The sequence below is a fragment of the Pararge aegeria genome, chromosome 5 (assembly GCF_905163445.1).
Source record: "Pararge aegeria chromosome 5, ilParAegt1.1, whole genome shotgun sequence".
Classification (NCBI taxonomy): domain Eukaryota; kingdom Metazoa; phylum Arthropoda; class Insecta; order Lepidoptera; family Nymphalidae; genus Pararge; species Pararge aegeria.
The window spans coordinates 19,607,186-19,622,376 of record NC_053184.1 but is presented as its reverse complement, the minus strand read 5'-3'; the positions used below and the strand labels follow the sequence as shown (position 1 = coordinate 19,622,376).

The 15,191-nt window shown below is 36.4% G+C and overlaps 1 protein-coding gene across 4 annotated transcripts in view; it reads right to left on the bottom strand.

The window, feature by feature from the left end:
• Positions 1 to 558: 558 nt before the first annotated feature.
• LOC120623907 overlaps positions 559 to 15,191 on the bottom strand; it is a 35,331-nt gene continuing 20,698 nt past the window's right edge. The window contains exons 11-16 of one of the 4 annotated variants that reach the window (XM_039890197.1): positions 14,609 to 14,744; positions 13,511 to 13,677; positions 12,873 to 13,030; positions 11,728 to 11,833; positions 7,106 to 7,144; positions 559 to 891 (exon numbers count right to left, since the gene is read on the bottom strand). In XM_039890197.1, coding sequence (XP_039746131.1) covers positions 850 to 891; positions 7,106 to 7,144; positions 11,728 to 11,833; positions 12,873 to 13,030; positions 13,511 to 13,677; positions 14,609 to 14,744 — 648 coding nt within the window. In that variant the 3' untranslated portion in view covers positions 559 to 849. Of the gene's footprint in view, positions 892 to 924; positions 1,319 to 5,243; positions 7,145 to 11,727; positions 11,834 to 12,872; positions 13,031 to 13,510; positions 13,678 to 14,608; positions 14,745 to 15,191 lie in introns of those variants that run through there. The other 3 variants (XM_039890198.1, XM_039890199.1, XM_039890196.1) reach the window with 3 other exon arrangements.

Below are 15,191 nucleotides of genomic sequence, written 5' to 3'. Positions count from 1 at the left end.
TGTTGAATATTAGAAAATTGTGACTAAGTTTAGAAAATTTGAAAATTAGTGATGTTACTAATTACTTTTCATGGCATATTGCACACCATTAGAAAGGGGACAGTCCAGAGATGTTTTAAAAAAATTGGAAGAACATGATCACTTTTAGTTTTTTTTTTATTAAAACCGAAAGTTGACGTTCAAGCTTATTTTTTTACGTAAAAAAAACTTTGCGGGGCTGTAAAACAAAAACTAGATGTTGCTGGCGTGTAATTCTAGTTTCAAAAGAAGCGTAAAACGTTACAAATTAAAGATTAAAAAGAAAATTAATTAATACTTAACAACTTTATTTTTTATTAAAATTTAAATGTAGAATTTTTACAATTTTTAAAAAAACAATTTAAAATCAGTATAAAAAAAACCGTTTGAGCAAGATTTTTTTACGAGGGCTGAAGAGATAGCCAAAGACCCCTCCAATCATCAGATTCGATTTGGCACACGATGCACCAAACATCCGGTATATATTTGCCTTTTTTTTTTTTTTTTTTTTTTTTTTTTAATAATATTAAATGCATACGAGCAAAGTAAAATATGATAAAAACGTACATAATACCACACCTTGTGGCTAGAATCATAGACAAGTCAGGTTATATGAGTGACAGGAAAATGTATACCTAGGATTTTCTCTGATTGGTCGTTACTAGGTATTTAGTGAGATCGTGTATAAGCACACTAAATTGAAAGCCCACCCCAACACATATTACCAAACTGTCTTCGTGAAATAGATCACAATACTATATTTAAGGTGCTTATAAATATCGATGTTATGGATAAATAAAAAAATATGTTTCAATACTTATGACTATTTATTTAACTCCGCGCAATTTTCTTCTTCTTATTTTTCTTCGGCCACTGAAACAAAAGCTGAAGGTAATAGGGATATAACAGAACAAGAGAACACGGCGCGAGCTTTTAATATAATCATATATTTATGTATATATTTCTTTAAGCGTCCTAAAGTTGAGTGGAGCGCGTCCTGTACGCTTGTTTGCGTCGTGTTCATTAACAAAATGTCTCCAGAAAATTCACAAGGGAAATACGAGTCGTTCGCTTAGCACACGCCAGGAGTTGCCAGGCATTTAACATTAAACCAATGCGCACACTACGTCATTCGAGTCCGCGGAAGATCTTGTCCGGAAAGGGCGACAAAATGCCATGTCTTGTTTCGTGCTTTAATCGCAAGCATAAGTTCTCTCCTCTCGCTTAGAGATTCCTTGTTCGCTTCCAGTGTAAATTTTCGAGTAAACTTCACATAGGCGTCAGATTAAATCTGCCGTATCTAAGGACGATAAATTAGCATTGTCAATTCCATAAAAAACTTGGTTGGTTAAAGCATCGCAGCTGTCGAGTGCCAAGTTTGGGATAAAAGAAATAAATCAATTTTAGTCCGTAATTCTTAACGCCTAATTTGAGTTTTTTAAGTTTTAAGATCTCACGGACTCTGGCTTTAATCTGAACTTCTATTGGATGAACAAACGTCACTATTTTAACACTTCATACAAAGGTAGATAAACGTAACTTTTGGTAGCTTTCAAACTTTCAATGGGGGCCCTATTCTACATGTAGCAAGGCAATAGGTTTAACAAAATCGACTTCTCTTCGTTTTCTATTTTCCCCACTTTGATCTGATGAATAAATCTCTCTCTTCATCTTTTAGGCCGTTGCGTTCTACTTTAGGCTGCGTCATCACTGACTTACATGCGTTGCGATTGAAATTCACCTTTCTGGACAAGATCTGCGATAGTCGACGCACACTATCAGTCGCATCGCAGTTATTCGCACACGCGTTAATGGCAAACGGTCGAGCGTACTACTCGCCTGGTACATAAGATACCTGAATGCGCTCCGCAGTAGAACTGTTCTGTTAAAAGGCCACAGACGATTTCTGCTACAGTTTTCCCAGCCTAGCCATAAAGCTGAAGGCAGACTAACGTGTAATAAGTACCTTTTAAATGCCCTTTTTTTGTTACGTGTCATAAATACCTATGGGCCTATTTGGCTGACTGTTTTGTCATTTCGCGGCTGTTATAAGAGTGCCACTCACTCTGCAGGCTTATGCTTTTATTTTAAAAACAGAGTTCTAGTTCTGGTTTTTTCAAATGGACTGAGAACTCGTATAAAAAATGTTCCGACGGCATTTATGAGGAGAATACAGTTTTAACTGTTCTGGCTAGTTGGGTAACTTTCGCCTGCTACATCAGCAGAGTGCACTTGGATCTCCAAATTCTTAGTTTTTCCAGACGAAAATAATGATCCATTAACATTTTTCCTTCATCTTCGGCTTTTGCGCTATGAATTGAAAATATATACCTACATCGACAAACAATATTCGCGTAACGCGTATTAAGATTTTATTCAATTATTAAAGTAAGTATTAGTTGGCCTATCATTAGTAATTTTGTAGGTAGCTATAGTAATTATATTATTTTCAATATATATCCTGCGGATTCGCGTATCCTAGCATGCCAGTATTGCTACTGGCTTTACGAAGTAAAATATTTAAGTACCTAAACATTTTCACAGGAACATTCAGATCTTCAAAATATATACATTTTGTTTTATAATGAAGACTTAAAGCTGCACACCATAATTTACGGAGCAAATAATTATGGCAGTTATATTCTAGTTTTTTTTTTAAGATTTCGAAAGCTAACTGTCATCAATTTATTTCTCTTAGGGCAGAAGTCGCTAGCGACTCCGAACTCTTCGAGTCTAGCGAACCTGAAATAATCTGTGGTCTTTATTTAAAGTGTTTTTTTTTATTTATTTACTACGAGATTGCACATCTCATAAATAGTAGATTTCAATTATGAAAATACTATAATATCACTACGACACGAAATATAAAAAATGGCAAGTCTTGAAAATTGTTTAGTGGCTTTTGTGGACTTGATTAAGTATTAAAAATGACACATTGTCAGTAGGCAACTCCTGTTTATCAACATCGACCGAATATGGGCGATGCTACAGTGTATCGTCTGTGAATACGTACAAACATACATGAATATATATACCGCTATATATTAATCTTTCTTTGCTTCGTTATAAGCAAGTTAAAATAAACCTAGTAACCCTGGTTTTGTAGCTCTGAGTTCATCCGTACACATAGAGCCAGCGAAACTTAAAAAAAAATATTGTTTTGTACTACATGTAAAACAGCCACTGGTTATTTTGATTATTTAAGCGATATAGCAGGTTACTGTGATGTTATATCGCTTAAATAATAAAAATACATAGAAATTTATGATTTGTGCAATCTCTTAAACGAAAATTTTATTTCTAACAAAGGTTATCATTCGCCATTTTAAATCTATATAAAAATTACATCGCCAGGTCTACATTAGTGATGTAATAAATACTGATTTTTAAATGTTCACATATTTCCATTTGGTGGCTACTCTACAGCCAATTCGGAACGCAGATTCTACTGAGAAGAAGCCGGCTAGGAACTCAGCAACAGTTGCTCTTTTCTTTTCAAGATTAGTAATTTAAATTTTAACATTTTCTGAAAGGTGAAAGCGGATGCCTCCAAGTCACTTTGTCACCAGAATATTATCAACTTCACCGCAATACTGTGTTATACATTGTTTTAAGGAGTTACGTTCTCTATATCAAAAAACTGAGGAGGAACAAGAAGACTATCAGTAATATAATATCAAAAATAATCATTGAAATATATTCAGATTTGCCGGATATATAGACGAAAAGGACTAGGCGTCGAATAAAGGATAAAATGCCTTTATATCTTATCTTCATCGATATTTATTACACCACTAAATGCCTAAATACCAATATATATTTGATGGTATCACAGTATAAAGAAGACATACAGTTGATTGATCGCACGGTAAATGCCGACATAGTGTAGACAGCGTGTATAGAGATTATGTAGGTCCCTTCCACACTCACCGTACGATTGCCTTGTCTAGAATGCTTTGCTGGACATCTGTATGACTATCCTTATGAGATAGTACGTAACACATAGCTTATAAACTAATTAAATATAAAATCTATAATGCAATTGAACCTCCTGAGCCTGTACTGCATGTTGTCAAGTTAATAACGTGACCGGGTTGTTACATAAATCTGTCAAGTTTGTATTACAGACAATCCATTCAGTTATTTAAAAAAAAAAAAACTTAGTAATTTAATATCACTAGCTACAACGGTGAAGGAAAACATCGTGGGGAAACCTGCATGCCTGAAAATTCTCTATAATGTTCTCAAAGGTGTGTGGAGTCCACCAATCCGCACTGGGCCAGTGTGGTGGACTATGTCCTTACCCATTGGAGGAAACCCGTGCCCTATAGTGGGCCGGTAACGGATTCATAATGTTCATGATGAAGTTATTTTACCTCTGACATTAGTCATAGTAACGTTAATTTCATTAGTCTAATTGGGCTTAGTCTTTTCTAGTTAAAGAACAATGAATAAATTTATAACTGTGAACAGACTGTAGCTGTGTGGTCTGTATAAAATGACAGATTTACGCAAACGCAAAATTACGTTTTTTACTTGAAAACTAACACTAGACCAGCGTACACAGGTGACGACAGGGCAGAGCATTTTTATTTTCATCCAACATAAATTGATACGTAACCACTGGTAACAAGAACAACCCCAAGGCGGCAAAGTGGATTTCCCATCGAAATCTGTACCAGTAGTTACTGTTGTCACCAGTAATTACGTAAAAAAAAAATGCTCCGACGTGCAGTTTCATGTATGCGCTGACACTTAGGATAATAATAAGGCAATTATCTGTGGTTGACCTTTCAACTTTGACATAATTAAAAAATAACATTAGCGGAACGACGGGACTCGAACCCGCGCCTCCGTGGCATCTTGGCCGGAGTAGGTACATATGAAAACAAACATTGCAAACATACCAGTGAGATATTATCACGTTTAGAGTTCGCACTGTCTGGCAAAAGTTGTTACAATTGTTTAACATCCATGGATAAAGAGGTGAAATAACGGTTATTTAACAGGATTCATTATTAACAACTTATAATAATGGGTAAATAATATTTTGCCGACTGCGAGGTGAGCAGCAGTTTCTTTAAGTGCAAATAATTTATATATATCTTTATATATATTTCTTGTGTGCGTGTGTATGTCACTGAACTCCTCCTAAACGGCTGGACCGATTTCAGTGAATTTTTTGGTATGCTTTTGGGTGGCACCCTGGATGGTTTAGATGCACAAATCAGCCCGACAGATGGCGCTGGGGTCCGCTAGTTTATTTATAAATACCTACACTAGTTATTTCTAAAAGGTGTCCTACTATCGGTATAAAATATCTCTTTCAATTTTCTATGTCGTTTCCATCATTATTGAAGGTCGTGATCAGATTCAAGTACTCTTGTGATTTGTGTCAGATTATTTCTCTTGATACCACTACATACTATCAATATCCATGGACGATATAACATCCTGAAGCCCGGGATGTTTTAAATTTTTTGTAGTTATAATGTTGGTCAGCTTATCCAACCTGGATCTACGCGTGGGAATCGTACCTCTAGAAGTGATTACATCTCACTGCATACAACATTACAACCGTGAAAAAGTCTAAAGCTGTTAGGTTAGTTCAGGCTAGAAGAAAATTCACTGGTAAAATATAATCTTAGAAGTTCCTTAAATAGAAGTATATAACAGTTGCCCGTGTCTTAGTTTAAGTGCATATGTATTGTCTCGATAAAAAAAGTAGGAGAAACACACTTTCACATTTGTTATATTAGAATTAAGTATAAAAAGTGAGATTAACTTCAGTTATCGAGGAATTTTAAGCTATATATTTTAATGATTCAATGTAGCTAAAACTTACAAGAACAGCTACTTTGATATAATAAAAACAACTTATTTTAGACTTTTTCCCAATTGTCAGTTGTACAGTAACCGTGGCAATCGGTTAAGTTGTATTTTGAAAGACATCCAAAATATATTGCCCGGTCCAAATTTAATATATTTAAAGAGTGTGATTTTGAGTTAGGGCTCCAACTGTTTTTACTACCTCGGTTCAGCCATGAGGTTAATGAATGAGTTATAATTGAACTAACTCCAAAGTGTAGCTAATTCGGTTCCCATAATCATCACAACCTATTTCTCAGAAGAGAGAGAAACAGAACTTAGACTGAACACGCTACTCCAATTTGGAAATCCAGAGTTGTAAATGAATATTATCATATCATGCTTATAAATAAACAGGACCGATGGCTTCACGTGTTACCCGAGTTGGGACAACGTTAATTCTGATGGTACTACAAAATTCATGACAGAAGACCCAATACCTTTTTATTTGGCATAAGCCCGGAGTGGATGTGTAATATGCCCGAAATATGTATGTATTCCGTCCTTGAAATTCAAGGACGGAATGCATACAAATTTATGTAAAACAAACGATAGACTACGGCACCCCAATCTCTCTCAAAAGTTGAGTTAAGACCACAATTTGTACTACGGGTTAGTTTGTTCAGAGATATGAATATAACAAAATCGGTCCAGTCGGTTTAAGAGAAATGGTAACGGATGCACATCCACGTACGTACGTTTGTTTTTCGTACCGTTAGTTGTTGCCTGGAAGAGATCACTACCGATATATCACTGTAAGGCCGCACTTCCACACTATGTTAGTTTATATAATTATATAAGTTTCGTTAGGTACCTGGTCTTTTTATTTTTTGGTGTACTAAAGATTATTTTTATCTACGCATTCTCTTACCCAAAATTAATATACCATCTGTCATCATAACTCCCAATTTTAAGAGCTGAGGAAATGAGATCGCACATTATAATCTTTAATGGCGCCGGTCATAGTACAGCATTTGTGTCTTTAAAAAGAGTGACATTAGGTCCATTTTACTTCAACGCCACACTGTTTTGGTACTCTGAAGCAACTGTGGTTTGCTAAGGGTACATATGCACAGTTGATTCGACCGTGTAATACGAAAAAAAAGGTTTCTAGATAAAGTTGGAGCCCTAAATATGTATTCGTATACTTTACGTCACTGAAATGTTTCTCTTTATTCTGTAGACTAGTACTATAGCGCGGTATGCCGCGGTTCCCAACCTTGGTTCGCGCGCCGCCCGTTCCATTGCCAGCATCCAACTACCGAAAAGATACCACAGAACATACAGCTCGCACTATTCATAATATTATTAAATAGCAACTGGGCCCTGATTGTCTATGACATTTTAGTGACAGAAGTCAAATTGGGAACCATACATCAACTGTAAAGTTTTAACGTCAGAAATGACAGCTATGGTTTCGAAATCGATAGAGAAACAGGGCCCACTTTTCGCTCGCTGCCAATAAGATGTCTAAGCAAAAGTCACTTACAAAAAGATAAAATAATTCAAAAATTGGGACATACCATTTTCTGTGTGATGTGTGAAGACGAAGATGCGATGCGAAGAATTTTATGTTCCCAAATTTTATAGACAAACAGACAGACAGACAAATTATAAAACTTGTCAGTTTGTAAGACTTTAAAAGTTAAATAATTAATCTATGACAAGTTTTGAAAGCAAATAATTAATGAACGTTATATTTTAGAAATATCAAAAAAATTAATTTTTCTTTGGCAAATAAAATTTACATTATGTATTTATTAAGTGTTCCCACATCACAATTATTTTTTTGGTGAAATGAAAATTTTAATAAAATTAGCTCGATTAGCTTCATACCAAGTTCTGAGTATTTTGTATGCCCAACAACGGTTCCAGCACCAATGGCAATATGTCGCTATCTTCTCCATTGCCTTATCACATCTTTAGGGACAGCTTTCTTTGTCTTGCGCCATGACTTGGGTTGTCATGTCAGACAGATTTGCGTTTTAACATCTCTGGGTTACGATCGTCTACCAGATGGCAGCAAGCCGTCCATTTATTCCTTAACTCATAATTTATTTATTTCAACTCGGCCTACTTTATAAGCACTTTTATAACTTCAAGTATGTATATTTGTAGTGACCGAGTCTACCGAACAGCCGGCAAGAAAAACAGCAAAAGCTCTTTTCCTATGTCACCATTGACAATCATTTATCTACCTTGTTGGAGATGTGAGCGGAGCTGTTTCAAAGCTACCTTGTCATTAAGAAATTCATAAATTGTATATTAATATCGGTATATTAAATAAATATGTTTTACCAGATTGTTTGATTTATTGCATTGGTAAGTCAAGAATGGCATTCGGAATCATGTTATAATAGAAAACCCCATAAATGCCTTCTGCGTCACGTGCACTTTACACGACTTAAATGGGCAGAAGACATTGGAGAGAATACAATTTTACACAGCCTTCCACAGCTTTATTAACTCCCCGATCATTGGCTGTGCGCCAAAGTGGATAAAAATCCAAATAATATACTTGTAATAATAAAGAGGCTAAACTTCTCCTATTCTCTGTTGCCGTGCTTTGGCAGGTAGACACGTTAATTTTAGCGCTTGACAGGATTTCTATTTTGTCTCCTGCCCATGGTACCATTGATGAACTTCTTAATGACAAGGTTGCTTGGAAGCATCCGGCTCCGCTTTCAGCTCTCACAAGATAGAAAAATGAATGTTAAAATGTAAAATGTAAATTGTTGATGTTGGAAAAGAGCAACAGCTGAGTTCCTTGCCGGCTTCTTCTCGGTAGAATCTGCTTCCGAACCGATAGTAGAGTCACTAAAAACGGAAAGACTTGACGTTTCAAAAGTGCTTATATTGGGCCTACTTGAAATATAAATGAATTTTGAATTTGAATTTGATAACGATATTGTGCTAATTGCTCATTTTTTGGAGTTTTCTCTATCTCAGAATCTTCATGTCGTTAAAGTGCAAATTATGCTTATGAGTCTCTCACCTTCTCTAGGTGTTTAAAACCATTGTGGTATCACAGGTGTCACATCATTGTTGCTGCTGTCGTCAACATAGACCCTAGGTACTGGAATTTTTGGACGTTTGGCTTTATAGAATAAGTGGCTGTGTTCTGTATCAGGGCTATCCCTTAAACTGCATTGCAGGTCTTGCTTCGACTAAAGCGTGGGTCATGGGTTTCTAAGGTCCGTTTCCGTAAAATATGTGATTTCCACACTATTTATTTAGTTGAATGTTATGGTCCGTTTATGAAAAATTGTAATAAATTTTTACAAACATTCACCTTATGTACAAACATTCTGGCAAATAAATTATTATTTATTAATTTTATTTGTGGTAATCCTCCATTTCTCGTGCTATTTTTTGGGTTCTCTTATAGCACGTTTTAATCTGCGTATAGCAAACACCAATCTTTTGTAAGGTAGTTCATGACATAGTTAAAAAGGAACAGTCTAATAGTCGAACCCGATATCAACTTTATAGGGTCTGACTCAATCCTCACACGGTCACCTTTTGCCGAGCATTGCACTACCATCAAGTTTTCTTATGTGATGCTGGGCATACAAAATTAAGATGTGAGCAACTAAAAATCACCTTCATGCAGATTGCAGAGTAATTATATTTTTGCAAAAAATAATTGTGTAATGGGAATCTTTGCTAAAATTTCTAATGAAACAAACGTTTAATCTGTCTTTCCATCAAATATGTGCAAGAACAGGCAGCGAGCGATATTATTATCATCTTAAAACAAGTATTATTATCACCATCACCTTATAATGAATAATAAAATCAACATTACTTCAGAGGAATGGACTTAATGATGAAAGAATTTATGACTTTAGTATTTTTAAATATTTAAAACCCACCAAAATTAACATATAGTTAACATAGTTTAGAGGGCAAAGGCCACATTGTTTCAAAGCCTAGGTTTTCTCATTCGATACGCTTCGCTTTCTCGCACAACTTTGATGGAAACACGGCAATCCTGACCACTTAAGCCAGTTATTGGGGACAGACAAATACAATACAACGTACAAACGTACAGACAAATTAGGAGGATTTTTTGATTAGATGAAAGTATAATTAAATTCACGGTTCGTATTTGATACATCCTCTTGCATTTTTGAAAAAATAATTGTCTTAAACTTAAATCAAATAAACTCTTTCAACAAGGTTATTTTTAGTGGTAAACAATACCAAACGTACGAAGATGCCTTTGCGATAATCTGCATTTAATTGGATCCGTATGGTGTAACCTGAAGCTGTAGAGAAAGATTCTAGAACTAAAGTATTCTAATTTTTATCTCTCTTTTCTCTAGAAATGGTATTGTATTCGGGTTATCACATCGAAAAAAATCCCTTATTTTTGTTAAAGAAAAAAAAACCAGGCCACACACAAAACCAGTACATTTCACTTTAACAAAGAACATCTTCAGGATATGGTAATATGAAAAGAATTTAACTACAGACATAATACCATTTTTATCCAGCTGAAGCAACCTTCAGCGTGTTCAAATAATTTATTTAAAAAAAAAAAAGGCTTGGGCTTGATAACTATCATGCCTGATGCAATGATGCGGTTTAAGTTTGGGCGCGCTTGCCTAGAAAATGTCTATTCACTCTTGCCTTCAAGGCATTCAAGTTGTATGAATCAGGAAACACCGAAGCCGGAAAAGCGTTCCAAACCTTAGCGGTGCGTATCAGAAACGTAGACGAAAAGCGCTTCGTGCGTGTTGCCTGTATGTCAACCAAATAAGGATGTTTTTATATGTACGGGGTTTTAACTGGTTTTATCTATTACGGATAAAAATGTGGATGTTTTCCTCATGCGGAGGACACAAAAAAAAGGGTTACACCATACAGATTATTCAATCTTTTGCGTATTGTAGCAAAGACAGAGTAATCAGGCTTTCGCAAAATAACGCCTGTTCTATCCACCAGTAAACAACAAGGTCATCCTGTCACACTTTGAAATAAAGTCATGTTAGGTCAAAGGAGTTAATAATGTTGTCGTTTAGAAGATTGTTTTACTTGTTAGTAGCTTAATCGTTACGAAGAAGCAGTCAAATTGGTTCCGAAATCTTATACGTTTTGCTACTTGAGTCCTTTACCAATAACCCGCCTATATTACGAATATTGTGATACTTGCAATGCGATTATCACTTTTTTTTTTTTTTTTGCTTTTTTATCTATCGATTGTGTAACTGTATGTGTATACTAGTCATTCGTTAGCTTTTTAGCTAATACGATAGATTTCGTGATTGTGGTGTAGATATTTTTTGACATAATCAAGAAAACTGTATATTTTTCTTCATGTGTGTTCAAATTATATTGCGTTTTATTGTCAATTCATCCATCGTTGAAATTTATTAAAGTTAGCAAAAATCTTTATATACGGAAATAAGTATTGTCCATTGCATATTTTGCTTATTTATTTAATACGCAAATAATATCAAAATGACTGTAATGTAAAAAAATAGATCAATATTCTAGTTAATAGTTCATATATTACTGGTTAATTTTGGCGTCATGTTCCGATTTCTAGATATGAATCTTTCCGTGGTAAAAAAAAAAGGTTATCACGAATTATTTATGTGGCTTTTTCAATTTCTATGATTGCGACTATCGCATTGTTTGTATTAGAAATTCGTAATATGGGTCGTTTATATAAGACATCGTACGCATAAAGCGATACATGCGTTTGAAATGAGACTTGCGTGTAAAATGTATGTAAATATGGTAAGTACGAGTCGAGAGTAGTGATCTGTCGCAAAGCGCCTAACGTGTGGACGGGTGGAGTGTTGGTCGTGTCCTCGAGTGTGGAGCAAGTACCTGCAGGGCTGGTGGCGGAGCCTTCTTCCTCTGCGGCGGGGGGCGCGGCTCTCGGGCCACCATTTTCTGGTGCGGCGTGAAGGCGCAGGGGAGGATCTTACGAAACCTGGGAACCATTTTAGTTATAGAGTACTGCTGAACGCCGCGCGCCTTAAAGAACAGTACCAATTGACATCTTGGAGATGTCTCTTAAAAAGTTCAAAGTTTGTATTAAACGTAAGCTTATAGAAAAGTCCTATTATAGTATAAAGGACTACGTAATCGATAAAAAAGCTTGGGTGTAAATTATTGCTCTAACCAGGTTGCTCTTCTAATAATTTAAAATGGCATTGTGAGATGGTGATAACAAAAAAACAAAAAACAACCGGTTAAGTTTGTTGTGGGCTTCTTCTTAGACCAGGACGCGTTTGGAACCCTCGTTCGAAGCTTTAGTTTTAAGTTTACGAATGTGGTTATCGCCATCATCTCACCACCGTGTATTTCTTATGTACGCATCAAAAGTGCCACCTATGGGCCTACTTGAATAAAGATATTTTTGACTTTGACTTTCAGTAGGTTATTTGAGTCCCCGATATTTATCATTTCTTCGATATTTTAATGTTTTGTTTACAAAAAAAATAGCGATGCAGCACACCACCAAACATTACAAACGCTGCTAAAGAAATTTCAAGTGTCGAATGTATTTCCAAATTCCATAGAAAATAAAAATAGTAAAATGTTAAATATAAATATTCCGCCGAGTACAACGTTCAGGTTCTTTAGGAGTAAATGTTAATAATTGCACTATATTAAATATATACTATTATAATATTTAATTATTTCATTTAGAGTTAAAACTTAGTTTTGTTTGTTTATACTCAGTAATGGATCAAATTAGGTTACTAAGCCTGGCCGTTTTAATGTTAAAAGTAAGCTTTCAGAATCTTTTCGAGGTTTCATATTATGGCAGTAGATAAAGAATTGTATGCAACTGTTTATATAACTATTATCACACTCGGCTTCGCCTCGTATTATCACCCCTTACAGTTGCATAAATAACTATTATAATAATTTATTTTCAATCGAGTATTAGTCATAATTTTACGAGTGCCCTTGTACCCATTTCTTACCAGCGTTGTGATTAGCACCTGTTACAAGATACTCACTTATGGAATGGCAGCAGTACTGGCACCAATGTTGGAGCAGTTTTGAGACTCTTGGACTCGTCGGGCTCCTCTAGCCGCGAGCAGTCGAAGTCCAGGGTCAAACTAGCTGTGCTTGACGACTTGGCTACGTACAGCATCGCGTTGCTTCCATGGCTTGGCTGGGGGATATTACTTTACTGTTAAGATTTTCAAATCCAGTAGTATGTAAAAAACGACCTCCCTGTCGCATCGCTGAGCACTTTGGTCCAATATGTGGGAGGTCCCGGGTTGAATAACCAGGAGGGACAATTTGCTATTTATAATTATTGAATTTTCTCTGGTCTAGTCTGGTGGGAGACCAGCCACCCCGCCGACAAATTATAGGTTTAGGTATGTATATATATCGTATATAGTATTCTATTCGTATCGGTTATTTCAAGTACCTACTCTACTCTTAAATTTTTCTCCTTTTCGAGAGCTTCCGGAAGAAATCTCTATATATAAATTGACCTTGAGCACTTCCTGTCCTTTGTTATGTTAATTTTAATTGGTTGATAGTAAATAAATAAAAAATACTGTTTATTAATAAACAGATAAGGCGCATATAAAAACTTTTTTGAAGAAAATTGATTTAAAAAAATAAGAGTGTCGTGACTAACCGCATGTCGCAGGATGTAGTTCCCAGGCCGTAGCCCTGCCAGCTGGCTGAAGGTTGTGTGCAGGGTTTGGGCTACCCCGCTCATAACGTCGCCGTGCTCTCGCCGGAACCGCTCGCCATCCATGCCTTCAAATGTGGCCACCTCGCCCGAGTCGCCGTCAACTCGCACTGCAATGTACCAACTTAATAAATTCAAAGTTCATTTATTCCAAGTACATAAGCACTGTTGAAACGTCAAGTCAGCCTGTTTGCAGTGACTCTACCACCGGTTCGGAAGGTTCCACCGAGAAGAGCCGGCAAGAATCTCAGCGGATTGTTCTTTCTCAACATCATTTTACAGTTTACAATCTTAGGATTTTTTCTATCTTGTGAGCAGTGGCGTGCACTATATGGCGTGGCTATATTTAAATTTTAGGGTATGCAATGCTTTTGTGCATGTATGAAGTGCACGCCACTGCTTGTAAGATATGAGAGCGGAGCCTGCTTCCAAGCAGCCTTGTCGTTCATCAATATTAATAAAGAAATTCATCAATATACGATTGATGAATTTCTTAACGTTACCAAGATTTATTAAATGTGTTTTAACACATTGTTTAAACTTATGCATAGGCAGGTCCAAAACTACCTTGGGAATCATATTATAAAAACATATACTCAATCCCACAAGTGACTTCTGCACCTTTCGCAAAAGATATGCATATGTCTCTAACTTATGTCCATTTCGAGTAAGGCAGTCGTTTAAATCCAATTTTGCGTTTATAAACAACTACAAGGCAAAGGTCTTCTCTCAGATTGAGGAGGGCTCCGGCAGATGTTTAGTAGTTTAGACAGTAAGTTTGGAAACTTCTTTTAGATGTAGCAGTAGTATTTCTATGTTCTAATCATTTTGAAACGTGTTAATGTGGGTGAGGTGTGTGTGAGTGTATGTGTGTGTGTATGGGTGTTGTTAATCTTTTTTTCTATCTAACCATCTTAGACTTCATCATCGCATTTTAGTCAAGAGCTGATTTTAATTTAAATAAAAAAAAAACATCACAAGCAGAAGAATTTAGCTAAGAATGCACACCAGATGGCAGACCGCGTTACTTTTTTAACTCACCATTAATCAAAGAGGCGTTTTTCCTCAGATGAAGCGAGAGGCCCAGACTGCGTATTCTCCCCGGGGCCTGTGCGCTGCCGCCCAGCTCGAGCTGGTACTCCGGTATCGGCTCCAATATCACCTCGCCACTATCATTCTGCAAAACACAGTTACTTGACAACCTCGCGAGGTCCCGGGTACAATACCCGGCGGGGGCTGCTTCCATTCTACCAACAATGACGTGAGGTAACCGATTAGGAGTATGGGTTTAATGTACTTGCCATACACCTAACGGCACACAGCTCGTATAACCGATGGACATTGGGGCCCCAAGCTGTTGGAATGGCGACGTCGCACCGGTAAACGCAACGTTGGCCGATTCGCAAAGAGGTGGACAGATCCAAACGAGTCACTGGGAGCCGCTGGAAGCAAGCGGGCAGTGGGTTTTAACCAGGGTAGATATAAGGCAGAAGCGTAGCATAAAATAGAAAAATTCTCCTTCTATACAAGTGGTAGGGAATATTTAGGGTAAGCAGTGCATTTGTGCATATATGAAGTGCACGCCACTGCAAGCGGGCACATTTTTCTTCGAGCGTTAATCATC